Genomic DNA, 15,127 nt, shown 5'->3' on the forward strand with positions numbered 1-15,127 from the left:
CTTATACACCTAAGTCGTGTTTTCAAAAAAATATATAAAAAGTAATAAAACTTACCCAAAATCTTGTGACACTAAACACACATTTGAATTTTTCTCCCCGTTTTCCCCGATTTCGGAGTGTTCGTTTCCCAAAATTAGTAATGGAGGTAGAGAAATACATGCCGCGAAACACCAAACTAATATCACCCACAAAATCATCCGTTTTGGAGTCCTTTTTACCCCGTATTCGAGGGGTTTCGTTATAGCGTAGTACCGATCCACGCTGATCATACAAAGATTCAATATGGAAGCTGTGCAACTGAGCACATCGAAGCTGACCCACAAGTTGCACATTATCTCCCCGAAGATCCATTTGCCATTAATTTCGTAGAAGGTGGCCATCGGCATTACCAAGATGGCAACACAAAGGTCACTCACTGCCAGGCTCACCTGAAAGTAAAAATGTATGTTTAAATATATTAGTTACACGAGGAATAAAAAATTGATTGTAAACAAAGCGAAAGAATAAGATCTAAATGTGGCTTGACCATGAAACACCAGTTATTTTTTATCTATTAGTAGTATTTTATCGGCTTTTTTAACTGTGATTTACAGTAAATATGCTACTTCTTTTACTTTAATTAATACGAGTAGTCCAGTAAATGAACGTGAAATACGGCGGTACCGTGTAATTTTCCGTGTCACCACCGAATTGCATTAAAATTCGGATTTAGGATCTACCGACCCTTCACATATCTTTTTGACTTGGGTCGGTGTTTGTTTTTATTTTTTAGGGGTAAAAACTACCACGATTAGAAAACATTCGTATAATTGTAGATTAAAGCGGGTAATTGATTCGTCTTTTAATAAAATGAATGTATATTAAATAACATTAAACAACATAATTTAAGATTTTATCACAGTTTGACCCCTAAATATCACCCCCTAGATTAGTTGTAATTAAAATAATATCATTGAATACCTTGTCTCCACTGATTTACATGAAAATTTGGATTGAGGTTATAATTACCCTCCACTTCAAAATTGGATTTGTGGCTTTGGTTACTTTTTATTTTTTGGTTGTAAAAACGACACCTTTTAGAAAAAAATCATATAAATGTAAATTTAATCAATTAGAAATTATTTAATGATATAGTGATATTAAATTTACATTCTTTACTGTTTTAATTTCTTACTACATAATTTTTACCTTTATAACAACCACGCCTTACGAAGAAATTTGTATAGTTTTAGTTTTTTTTATTGAAACTATAAATACAATAATATTTTTAATCAAAATTTTATGATTTATTTTATTTCAACTTAAGAAACAACCCTTATTAGTTCGTGAGGATGGGTGAAAGTATGTCTGCGTTTTTGTAGCATAATGTGTATTTTACAATGCTCCAGGTTAAGCTTTCTGATATATCTTCATATATCCTAAAATATATGATTGGTTTTTTACTAATAACTAGGTTAGATTTTAAGCTATTATGTACTTAAAAACATTTTATAGATTTTCTTAAGCACAATAAGATCATTTTTATTATTTTTTAACCCTTATTTTTAACAGCCTTGTAGTTGACGGGCTTGTACTAGTCACTAATCACAAGTATATGCAAACTTTTAAGAGCAACAAATTTTTGTCTTACAAAAAAACAAAAAAAAAGAATGTTCACAAATGCAAAACCCATATTTTTTATTGTTTTTTAAGATTTGTAAGATTTGTAAAATTTGTAAGATTTGTAAGATTTGTAAGATTTGTAAGATTTGTAAGATTTGTAAGATTTGTAAGATTTGTAAGATTTGTAAGATTTGTAAGATTTGTAAGATTTGTAAGATTTGTAAGATTTGTAAGATTTGTAAGATTTGTAAGATTTGTAAGATTTGTAAGATTTGTAAGATTTGTAAGATTTGTAAGATTTGTAAGATTTGTAAGATTTGTAAGATTTGTAAGATTTGTAAGATTTGTAAGATTTGTAAGATTTGTAAGATTTGTAAGATTTGTAAGATTTGTAAGATTTGTAAAATTTGTAAGATTTGTAAGATTTGTAAGATTTGTAAGATTTGTAAGATTTGTAAGATTTGTAAGATTTGTAAGATTTGTAAGATTTGTAAGATTTGTAAGATTTGTAAGATTTGTAAGATTTGTAAGATTTGTAAGATTTGTAAGATTTGTAAGATTTGTAAGATTTGTAAGATTTGTAAGATTTGTAAGATTTGTAAGATTTGTAAGATTTGTAAGATTTGTAAGATTTGTAAGATTTGTAAGATTTGTAAAATTTGTAAGATTTGTAAGATTTGTAAGATTTGTAAGATTTGTAAGATTTGTAAGATTTGTAAGATTTGTAAGATTTGTAAGATTTGTAAGATTTGTAAGATTTGTAAGATTTGTAAGATTTGTAAGATTTGTAAGATTTGTAAGATTTGTAAGATTTGTAAGATTTGTAAGATTTGTAAGATTTGTAAGATTTGTAAGATTTGTAAGATTTGTAAGATTTGTAAGATTTGTAAGATTTGTAAGATTTGTAAGATTTGTAAGATTTGTAAGATTTGTAAGATTTGTAAGATTTGTAAGATTTGTAAGATTTGTAAGATTTGTAAGATTTGTAAGATTTGTAAGATTTGTAAGATTTGTAAGATTTGTAAGATTTGTAAGATTTGTAAGATTTGTAAGATTTGTAAGATTTGTAAGATTTGTAAGATTTGTAAGATTTGTAAAATTTGTAAGATTTGTAAGATTTGTAAGATTTGTAAGATTTGTAAGATTTGTAAGATTTGTAAGATTTGTAAGATTTGTAAGATTTGTAAGATTTGTAAGATTTGTAAGATTTGTAAGATTTGTAAGATTTGTAAGATTTGTAAGATTTGTAAGATTTGTAAGATTTGTAAGATTTGTAAGATTTGTAAGATTTGTAAGATTTGTAAGATTTGTAAGATTTGTAAGATTTGTAAGATTTGTAAGATTTGTAAGATTTGTAAGATTTGTAAGATTTGTAAGATTTGTAAGATTTGTAAGATTTGTAAGATTTGTAAGATTTGTAAGATTTGTATGATGTTGCGTACCACTAATACTTTTTTATTTATTTTGAAAAAATGGCATTTTTTTCAATTTCAAAAATTTTTTTTACTTTAAAACCAAATTTTCAACCGAATTTACATTTCATATACACAGTACATGTAAGTAAAGTAAATGGTAACAATTAATTTTATTTGGGGTGCTAATTAGGGGTTGATTTTGACGATGTTTTCACCAAGAAACGGTTTTATCTGTATTTGGAACTCGCATCATTTTAATGCTAGAAAAAAAAGAAAACAAAAGTAAAGCTTTTTTTAAATACTTTGAAGTTAAGACAAGTTTTCCACCAAACTGTGCTTAGTTTTTTTGCTATTACACGTTGTAATTTGACAGATAAGAACCTACTTTTTATGAGCTATAACTCTTTTTCTACTTTGTTTACAGACAACAAAAGGACACTGTTTTTTTGTACTTTATAAGCTACATTTTCGCTACAAATATTTTTTTCGATAAATACTTTTTTTACAATTACAATTTTTTGAGTTATTTGTGCAAAACCGTCTAAAACGTGGTTTTTATTTTGAAAAGTGAACATTTTCACTGGCAGTTGTCTCAAAAAGTATTGACTTAGTGAAAAAACTCTGTACATTAAAAATTACTAACAAATATTCATTTTGAACGTATGTTTTTTCAACCCCGAGAAGGGGTGGCTTTCACACTCCAAGTAAAAGCAAATTTGGGGTCATGTCTTAAAGTGAAGTGGAGGGTAACACGAACCTAAATCCAAATTTTCAAGCAAATCCATCATAACGAGGAAAATTACACTCTAAAGCGGTCATTTACTGCAGTAAAACAGCTGTGGTAATAATAAATTATAATAAGTTTGGTGAAAATGTCGAAAACAAGAGTTTTCAGTGCTTTATTGTTAGATAAAATGAACTTCCATCAAGTAATGGTCGAATCCATGACTCATTTTCAAATAGTTCTATTTTTAATACCTTTTGTTCTTTTAATCAATTTAATTTAGTGCAGACCTGTGCGGACTGATATTAAAACCTAGTTTTAATAACGATTGTTTTAATGCCCATTGCACTTTTTTATTGTCTACACTATATACCATTGAATGTTAAATATGTAAATACATCTATGTAAATACATATGTACGATTAACCGTGAAATTTAAAACCTATTTTTTAAAGGGAAGAAACAAAGGATATTTTTATATATAGCTAGGGATAAAATTATGTAATAAATTCTTTTTTTCGATAATAGGCAACTTATTAGAAAAATTCCGAAACAGGTCGGTTTTTCCTTTTTAATTATGATTTTATGGCATACATATCATATCACTGATGTTATCAATCTAAATGTAATGACGTAATTGATGATTTTTTTAAAATAAGTATGGGGAACGTGTCCCAGCTCATTTAAAAGGTTATCTAATTCTTCATCCTTTGATATGTACGCAAATACCGACAGCCCGCGGAAAACTCCCAACGTTGGAGCAAGTCATAAAAACGTTGGTGCCAACATTGGCTCCAACACAGTTTTGTCGGTACACACATTGGAGGAACGCTGTTGGGGCCAACGTTGGCCCCCATGTGTAGAGCCGCCGTTATAGAATTCTTTATTCTATACCGAATTCTATAATTCAAGTCGTACTTCTGCTCTTCATTTCTTCTTATGCATAGAGAGTATATGTGCGTTGTTGTGGACGTATGCTTCTTGCAGATGGGGTTCTGCAAGTTAAACAGGTATGCTGTGTAAACCTTTTTTTTTTATCAGGCAATGCTGACTTGGAGGTTTCTGCGCATTTAGACAAGGCTGATTTATTTGCAGGATGGTGGGGTTTTTTTCCATAACGTTGCTTATCTTTTAGCGTAATGGGATATGTAAAAATATTTAGATTTGGAACTAAATTAATTTATACAAAAAGTATTTAATACAAAATAACATTTTACTGCTGTCAAAAAAAAAACAGAAAAAAGTTTATTTAACAATAAAAAAATTGCTTTTCACTTAAATTTAATGTTCAAATTGTCACCCATCTGCCTCTTGGCAGTAACTAAACAGATATCAATAATCTTCTTGCATGTTGGTCCACTAAGGCACAAGAGTTTTTTCGTATGTTACAGTCACTTTTGTGTTGAGTGACACGTTCTCTAGTAACTGTACCTATAATTTTATTACATTCCTAAATATCAGTAGTGCAATAACTGACTACATACCATCAATTACATTTTATAGATCAATTTATCGTGTTCCTGATTCTTTCTCAATTCTGTACTGTTAATTCCATCTTTCCACTTTATAATATAGATAATACTGTCATAGTAATTGTTTATTTTAACCTACTCACTAAAAATTGTACAATGGGAATTCACTCTATAAATTATTGCGGTTACCATAACTCCTAAATAAAATCAAACAAATATGTCATTTATTTAGATATGCTAAAAAAATTTAACTTTTTATTCTTATAGTTGTAAGTATTAAAATATTCACTTTGTTTACATATAATAATTAATTATTCTAATAAATTTACAGTTTTCTCCTGAAGAAGTCACAAAATCGTGACGAAATATTGAGACTTAACAAATAGAGTTTTATTTCCTGACCGATTGCTGATACTATAAATCAATATATATATATATATATATATATATATATATATATATATATATATATATATCGTCTCAGTAAGTAAATCTTAGTCGTAGTTTTGAATGATTGTGCCATTCGCTTGCAAGATTATCTGCATTATCTAAAGTCAGAATTGTATCTGCATTACAAAGGATGTTTATTTTTTCTCTGCCCAACTTTTTATTATGTTGTTTAATATTATGTTGAAAAATAGTGGACTTAAGCTATGCTTACTGCAGGATGCCCGAGTTGATATCTACTTCCAACGATAGTTTTTTTTTAATTGAATTCTCGTTGTTTTGTTAGTTACTACTAACCTAAACTAAAGTAACTCTAACATATCTTCTAATCTAACATATTCAAATGCTTTAAAAAAATCAAAAAAAAAATTGTCAATATACTTAAACTCAAAATTAAAATATATGTTTTGATTCTTTTTGACTTACCAGCAGATAATTACAAGGCCTCCTGAGCTTTCTCACAAGACAAACTGCCACGCACACTAAGATGTTGCCAACGATAGTCCCAATAATAATAGAGACGAGTATAAGAGAGATCACTATACTTTCAACTTGATTGTAACCCGGAATATCTTCATGTGTCACATTTGAAGTTTCGTTAACAATATCCGGTAGATTAGTGGTAGACGTCGCCATACGAAAACTGTCTTCTGTACCTTAAATAGAAAGATTTAACTTAAGTATTACTATATTCTTATTCTAATGTACTTAAATAACTAGTATATATATATATATATATATATATATATATATATATATATATATATATATAGTATATCTACAATTATTAACTAAAACATTCTGAAAGCTTACATGGCTACATTTTTAAATGATTTAATTACCCCAACATAATAATTGCAAAACTACCCATATAGTACCTAATAAACAAGGAAAAGAGGTCAATGTAAATAAAGGAAGATAGCGATGGGCGAAAAAATTTGGAAATGGATCAACAGCAACCAAGAGCTAATAAAAGTATACACAAAAAACCTAAAACGGGGGCAATTATTATCTTAAAGGAAAACGACATGACAATGCAAAGGAAAAAAATTGGAGAATAAAAGAAAAGAATTACTTGGTCCTTGATATGAGAGAAACACGTTCAAAAAGCAAGCTCTAAAACAACTGACAGAAGAAACAAATAGATATATACAAATAAATAGGTATAAATTAACTGTGTTAGGACTTTAAGAAACTAAATAAGGGGCAATTTTACACTAGATATAAACGAATACATTTTTCTCATTACTGGAGGCTGTTACTGAAAGTTTATGGCAGTAGCTTTTATAGTGTACAAAATAAACAAAAACGTGTTAAACAGTTTTAATAAAATTTTTGGAAGAATGTCCAGTATTATAATAAAAACGAACGAACATTTTATAAATATCCTGAATATGGAGACGTTACCGAAGATAAGGAGGACGAGGAAAAAAAAGCTTTTTACGAAAACATTTTATTTAAAGAACATTATTTTATCTTTACCAAAGTACATTCTATATACCCTTTACAAACTTTCAAGAAAAATTCAAACTAAATAATAATACTTCCATTTTTTCTGCATAAGCTATTAATTACACTTTTTGAGTGACTCCTTATCTGTTTTTAAATGCATCGCTAACCCAATTAATGGGATAGCTTCTGATATGAATTTTTTTATTAGAAAATTAAAAGTAATAATTCATAAATTAAATAAAAGTCAATACAAATTATTCATTTGGGTACAAGCTCATATATGACTTCGCGAGAATGAAGTTGCAGATTCCTTAGCCAAAGAAAGTGTTACATCTGGACAGCATATAAAAAACAATTTAGGAGCTCGAGAATATTTAATGATATCAAAGAGGTAATTTTAAGGCAAAATGGGAATTGCGTTGGAAAAAATATTGCTCTAATAACCTTACACGATACATACTATTATATCCAAGTATTCCGACAGTTTTGTGGCATCAAAATTAGGATTTTACAAAAAATGATATTATGACCATTTATGTAGGATGAAATTTGGATACGCAACCTTTCCTCAACACTTATATAAAATCGGAGTAGCCAACACCGAACTTTGTAACACTTGCAATGTGGTTTGCGACTTTGATCACATTTCTTATGCTTGCAGTAAATTTGAAATAGAAAGACAGGAACTTATTAATAGTTTATTATTGTAAAAATTATACCACACTTTTATTCTACTTTATTTGCTATCATTAAATATGTAAAAGGTATATTAAATTATTCTTAAGTTTATTAAAATGTGTAACTTGAAATTTAAATGTAGGTGTTAAGCTCGTTAACTCTGTTGAATCGCCATATATTTTACGTTTTTACCCATACTTTTCGTGGTCAACACTTTCTGTCTCTGAGTCACCTTGAATGACCCCTAGCTTCGAAAAGTAATCCTAGTTCCTCTCTCATTGTAGTCCTTATTTTAATTTCTAGAATAGTAGTGTAGTTAGTTTAGATAGAATAGGTTAATATGGGTAAACGTTATTACACATTTGCTGCTGGTTGGATGGACACTTAAGTCCGATTGCCAGAAAAAAAAATTACCAAAACGGAATATAAAAGTAATAATAGGGGATATCTTTAACAAAATGAGCGCCATCTTCAAAAGTCACAACATATCCCTGGATACAAAAATGAGACATTTGAGATGCTATGTTTTCTCTGTGTTGTTGTACGAGGCGGAGGCATGGACGCTTACAGACACCACTATTAAAAAACTTGAAGCATTTGAGATGTGGCTTTATAAAAGAATGCTGAGAATATCATGGACAGCAAGGATCACGAACAAGGAAGTTCTAGAAAAAATGAAGAAGGAACCAGAGATTGTGTTTACGATCAAACGCATAAAATTGCAATATCTGGGACACGTTATGAGAAATCAGCACCGTTACTCCCTGCTGCAGTCTATATTGCAAGGTAAAGTCAAAGGTAAGCGAGGACCCGGTAGAAGGAGAATATCATGGCTGCGGAATTTAAGAACATGGTTTAAGAAAACCTCAACGGAGCTGTTTCGAGCCGCAGCGAGCAAGGTCATGATTGCCAATATGATTTCCAACATCCGAAACGGATAGGAACCAGAAGAAGAAGAATAGGGGATATGAAAATATTGGAAAAACAAAATATTTAAGCCAGTAATGCTTAGTTTTAGTAAACACAAAATTACCACGGACAACGATAAAGACCAGTACACTTAAAACAACAATAGAAAAACTATCTGTTATAAGCACTGTAATGGGTAAAAATGGCGAATATTTTCTCATAAACATAGTTAAAGACGCATTTAATTTGACATAGTTTTCAGTATTTAACGTATAGTTACGCCGATAATAAACCTTTTTTCAAAAATATCGCTTACCGAAATAATATTCTTTAATTAATCTTTAGAAGTTCTATCGAAGACGTATTCTACCGCTTGTCTACTGTCGTAAACTGTTCCATTAAATATACCCAACGTGCGCTTTGACTAATTTGCCGTCGGTTTGTTGTTGGTAAATATCGAAAAATAATACCACCAAAGAAGCGCTTTCCCGTTATGAAATATTAACGTTCCCGTCAAAAGTTAAATCACCCAACAAGTCAACCGTGCTTTGTTATTCGACTATTCCTCCCATAAATAGGGCAACTCTGGCTATACCATTTAAAAAACCCGTTCTGCCCATTGCAGTTACTACCACACTAAGATCTAAGTTTTATGTTTACCAATCACTAAAACATGCCGGGTTTAAAAGTGGATTTGGAAATAATGATTACCTACAAGTCCTTGATATAGAAAGTTGAAGAATACAGATAGCCATTTTTTTCGGAAAGAACTTATCTCGGTTCAGCATAGCTCGATTTAAAGGTGCATTATATAATAGCACAACAGCTGCAGTCAGATTGTACTATGGTGACACAAAAACATTTTCCTTGGAGATGGGCATCAGACAAGGAGACACCATCTCTTCTAAACTATTCACCGCTTTCTTGCAGAGTTCTTACGAGGAATATTAGTTGGGAAAAGATGAGAATCAACATCTTTGGAGAATTTCTAAACAAGTTGAAGTTTGCAGACGGCACAGTCCTTACTACAGACCGGGTAGATCATGCATGCCAACTTTTTTAAGACCTTTAGAGCTCTTGTGCACAAGTTAACATTTAAATAAACTTTTCTAAAATAAAATATATGACCAGCCTTGTACTAACCAAAAAAATTTAAGTATTTTGACCACGAGAATAAATTAGAAATAGACAAACAAACGACAATGTTAAACAAAAGAATAGGTCTTACATGGGGAGATTATGGAAAACAGAGAAGTTTTCAGATCAGATACCCTTATGTTCTTGAAAGGAAAGGTCTTTAACAGTGTATGCTTTCAGTTCTAACGTATGGGATAGAAATACTGACCCTTACAAGAGAAGTAATAAAGAAAATAACGTCTATCATAATATATCTCCCAGATATAAAGTTTCAAACCAAATATGTAGTTGGTAAAAGAACTGGTGTTATGGACGCAGTTAAAGAATTAAAACGCTAGAATAAAACTAGACAGGTCATATTACCAGAAACGGAGATGCAGGATGGACCAAAACAACTTTAGAATCAGGACCTAGACATGATGCTTATTGTAATCAAAGACGTGCTTCAACAAGATGGTTGGACGAAATCAAACACATCCAGCACAACTGGATTCACAGTGCTCAAGACTTTATATTTAATTGAACTGTTATAAGTTGCTCTGGTGTACTAAAATTTACAATTACTAAAGTGCTACATTCAAACGGTCAGTTGTTAGAAAACTTAGAATGTGTTAGAATGTGTGTTAAAAAGACAATATTAAAAACGATTTAAGAGTACTGAGGGTTGCATAAGAAATGAATATGTGAGGAAACAGAACAAAAAGAGACATGCCTTACGGGCGACAGAAGAAATTTTAGAAGTATTGAACACTCTAAAAATAATTATTAAACAACTATAGTCAGAAACATCTACATAACTTTCGTCGCATCATAAAATAGTTTTTTGAAGTCTATTGACGATCCAACAATGTCGATAATTTAAGTTTTTTTAACACATATTGAAATGTATAGTGTAATTTAAAAACAAATATATATATATATATATATATATATATATATATTAATGTGATATTAAAAGTCAGAGATGCGCCAAGCAATTAATTAGCTGATTAATTAATTAATTAAACTTATTTAAATGATGCAATTATGATTTTATCACACTATTTAATTCTCTTATCTCAGGGTTATATTCGTGCTTCAATATCTATACTTTACATGTGATAGGTAAGGTCTGAGGAATACCGGAATAATAAACATATATGATACAAAATTATATATTGAAATAAAATTCACACTCAAATATCTTAAACAAAAAATATCTCATACAATTATTATCAAAATTTTGTTCTACGTACGTGAAACTTCAAACATTAATGTTATATACTACATAAATAAAAATCTCAAATTAAAATTGTTGTTCTATATGACCTGATAAATATTTCTATCCTTTCTAAAGCAATAAAAAAAAACTTGTTGATAAAAAAATATTGACGAATGGAAAATAATTATCTCTCTGATGATGAGTTGTCCAAATCCTTGTTCCTTGTAGCCTACACTATCGATTCTTAGCAGTTCCCTAGTTAATCAGCAATCTTAAACAAATTATTGCGAGCTTCTCGTCTTCAATGATCTCCTTCAGATGCACGTGTCCTTCAACAGATGCCAGTCTCTTCTCCTCTCGATAAACTGAATCTCTCGTTCCGGCCTGAACAGTGACTTTTGGAATATATCAGTAGAAAAGTATGACTTACAATATTTTACTGGATCAGCTTCCGTCAGGATACACTTAGTCCACGAAAACTCACAAACATTCACTCTTCAACCGCCAAAGAACAACGACTGTTCGCCTTGCACCCTTGGAAAACAACTGATGATCTTTTTTTTCTTTAAAATCTAGCTAAACTCTCATTCATCTATCTCTACCACTTTTTTTCACTCTTTGCCAATCAAAGTTCGTCATATTTATCCCCATTTAGATAACAAACAACAACCTTAACTACAATTATAACTTTCCTAAAAACTATTAACATGTTAATCGTTTCTACAAATTCTTAAAAACTAACGGAAAAATATAATTTCTAAATTCTACCCTATTGTCTTTATTCACTGTACAAGTCCATTTGGAAAACCCGGTCATATTGTTCAATTCACTACGTTCACTCAAATATATTTTACAAAGAAAATAATTTATGCATATCTTAAATTTGGTTTACTACAGGTAATCCAAAGATAATGGACTTTCATTTCTTTGAAATGTCTTTCATAGTTTATCAGTTGAAATATTTTGAATTATTATATTTTATAATTTGAAATATATTAAAAGCAAACCAATATTATTTTTAATTTTACATAGCATAACAACTCTCCAGGATATCTTGAAAATTTATTTAGATGGTCTATTTAGTAATTTTAATTTTATCTTTGGCGGATAAAATGAATCATAACAATATATATATATATATATATATATATATATATATATATATATATATATATATATATATATATATATATATACATATTTATATATATATATATATATATATATATATATATATATATATATATATATATATATATATATATATATATATATATATATATATATGTAAATAATTTGTTAAAATGCTTGATAAAAGGTATATAATTAAATTTAAATATAGAGAGTTAGTTTCCTTGTAGAAATATATATGTAGTTTAGAAACACGTAAATGAATAATTTTAAAAATCAGGTTATTTAATCCCCCAGTAATAGATAAAGTCACGTATTAAGAGGCGTATCTATTATTACGGATTTTAAGCAAAGAAATTTTAAATCCCATCTGTCTCACAGACTACACTTTACCGTTTATTGGTTAAGTTAAATCCCAACCTCGGCTTTCACACAACTGATCAGCAGTAGATAAAGAAGGGCAAAAATAAAATCGTGGAAGAGGCATATCTAGCATTACCAAAAATATACTCAAAATGGAGAAAAACACCTGAACGCACTTGGTGATATCCAGGAATAGCCAAATACATAAAAAAGAAAGGAATAACACTAGCTTGTAGAAGAAAAAACAACTTAGGCAAATATAATATGAATAACAGGAGCCAAAAGAAAAAGCACTAACACAGTGATGTATATAAACTTAACTATGACAACTGCCTAAAAAATGACATGAGTCAAGCTTGTAGAACTGTTAACAAACAAAAAGCAGAACATCAAAAGGCTTTTAATAATAGAAAACCAGATTCTACGTACGCATTTCACCTTAGACTATAATCGTTATTTTAATCACGGATTTCAAATTCTTTACATTTAGAATAAAGGAATAAAGCTATCTTTAATACCGTTTATGGAAATTAACAAATTAGAAATAAAGACATAATTCTGAATGACCAACTTAAGAAAAATATTTCTTCCCTCCTCAACTATTCAGTTAAAGACTATTAAGTGTTAACGCATACCAAAAATAGAATAATTTTGTAGATGTTTTGAAAACAAAAGTTTTCAGTATATTATTGTTATATAAAATGAATTTCCATCAAGTAACGGTAGAATTCATCACTTATTCTATACAAAAGTTTATGTATGATACTACAGGTTAGCTTAGGATTAGTGTACATACGAAAAGCATGGACACTAAAAATACTGCTTGATAAAACTGCGCATAAAGTAACTATTTTCTAGTAAATGATACTAAACCAGTTCGTACAGAGAGCGAAATATGAAAACTCAAGAGGTGATGTTAGGAGCATTTCTTGACAAAAGAAGCAATCACAGACTGTATGTTGAAGAGCCGTGTGATATAGGAAAAATTACTGTGGAATACAGCGATAGCACAGGTGGCCAGAGACGGTCCACATAAAAAAAGTCTTATCTGCTTACTTTTGGAACCTGTTTACGGATGGGCTGAAAGCTAAACTCAGCAGAAATAGATATCACGTCTTCGGCAATATGGATCGCCTGGTCATCTTAGCCCACGGCAAATTTAATAAACTTTTAGGGATCGATTGCAACAGGCTCTAATAGTAGTAACAAATGTGACATTTAACATAAGGCTCCAGATATATAAATCACGAAATTTACCAGAAGAAGGAATTTAGGGGATTGGGTCGTCCAAGCCCAACTGGTGCAAATTTTAATCTGGTGCGTGCAGTAAAAAATCTTAAGGTAACATTAAACTCGAACCTTCCTTGAAATCAGCAGATAGAACAAATAACCAAGAGAGCAGTACTTATAAAGAAATGTCAGGTTTAGAACCTAATATACCTATTATTTTGTATTTAAATGAATATAAGAGATACAATAAGCTAATTTACAGTAGAACGAGCAGTTTTTAACAACAAAAACACAACAAATGTAAGGACATAGTTTTAGAACAAAAAACTCCACAATTATAACTTACAACAACACAAAAAATATTTATTTATTTCTTCTTTAGTAATTAAATAGAAACCAATATTTATTTGTGCAAAAAATGTTTCCGAAACACTTACCGTGAAAACCTTCACGCCATTGTTGAATATGCATCAGTGTCCTTAGTTCTCCTTGAATTTCAAGAAACAATCTCGGAATATATTCATATCAAAAATTAAAACTCCAGAAGCCGTCTATTTTTAACTCAACGACTTCATAATTTATTTGAATTTTTTTCGTATTTATTTCCTAAAAGTCGCCGAGGAATTTCTTTCGCTTTTTTATTTTCCTAATACTCTGGTCGTTCTACGTAGCTTACGTTCCGTGCCTTACTGTCTCCTTCGTGTTCTATGATTAATTACAGCGATATCTTTCTGGCAAGCGTGTTTAAGAAAAGCGGTGTAGAGGTTTTCTCTGAAAAGAATTCAATTTGTTAATGAAATTAAATTTAAGTGCGTTAAAAAATATAAATTAGAGGTGTAAGATTTAAATCTACTCTAAGAACATATAAGATTCGTTAAAATTGAGAAAGCGTCTGACACAATTATAATTGCTTTTCATTTTACGCCTTAAACTTCATAATTATCAGTATTAATTAAAAATAGAAAAATATCTTATTAACGATATCACTATTTTTCTATTGAGACAAATTGTATATTGTGTATATTTATGAACTAAAGCCTTTTTTCGAATAAAACACCTAATTGGATATTTAGAAAGATTTACAATTGGCTTAACTTAGCAGTAAATACCCACATTACTCTGCTTTTAAACTTAATATTACAATAAGGTTATTCAAAAGTTCTACACAAAAAGTTTTACTGAGTCTTTTTATTATTCCATGCTGATCCAAGAGCTGAAAAGCCTCCACATTCACGTGGTTAGGAAGGAAAGTAGAACGGAAAACAATGATTTACCAAGAATCTGTACGCCGCAGAAAAAAATGTTTTAAACAAGAAATGTAGCTAAAATAATTTTGGACAAAAATATTTGTGAGCAATTTTTGTA

General features: G+C 29.7%; 1 protein-coding gene across 4 annotated transcripts in view; it reads right to left on the minus strand.

Annotated features, from left to right (window-relative positions):
* The window catches only part of LOC140434852 (5-hydroxytryptamine receptor 1-like), a 1,076,278-nt gene that overhangs the window by 321,313 nt on the left and 739,838 nt on the right, over positions 1-15,127 (minus strand). For all 4 annotated transcript variants that reach the window (XM_072523427.1, XM_072523426.1, XM_072523428.1 and 1 more), the window contains 3 exons: positions 14,200-14,533; positions 6,088-6,317; positions 56-429 (listed from right to left, as the gene is read on the minus strand). In XM_072523427.1, the coding sequence (XP_072379528.1) occupies positions 56-429; positions 6,088-6,317; positions 14,200-14,233 (638 nt within the window). In that variant the 5' untranslated portion in view covers positions 14,234-14,533. The remainder of the gene's footprint in view (positions 1-55; positions 430-6,087; positions 6,318-14,199; positions 14,534-15,127) is intronic.

The sequence above is a fragment of the Diabrotica undecimpunctata genome, chromosome 2 (genome assembly GCF_040954645.1).
Source record: "Diabrotica undecimpunctata isolate CICGRU chromosome 2, icDiaUnde3, whole genome shotgun sequence".
Classification (NCBI taxonomy): Eukaryota; Metazoa; Arthropoda; class Insecta; order Coleoptera; family Chrysomelidae; genus Diabrotica; species Diabrotica undecimpunctata.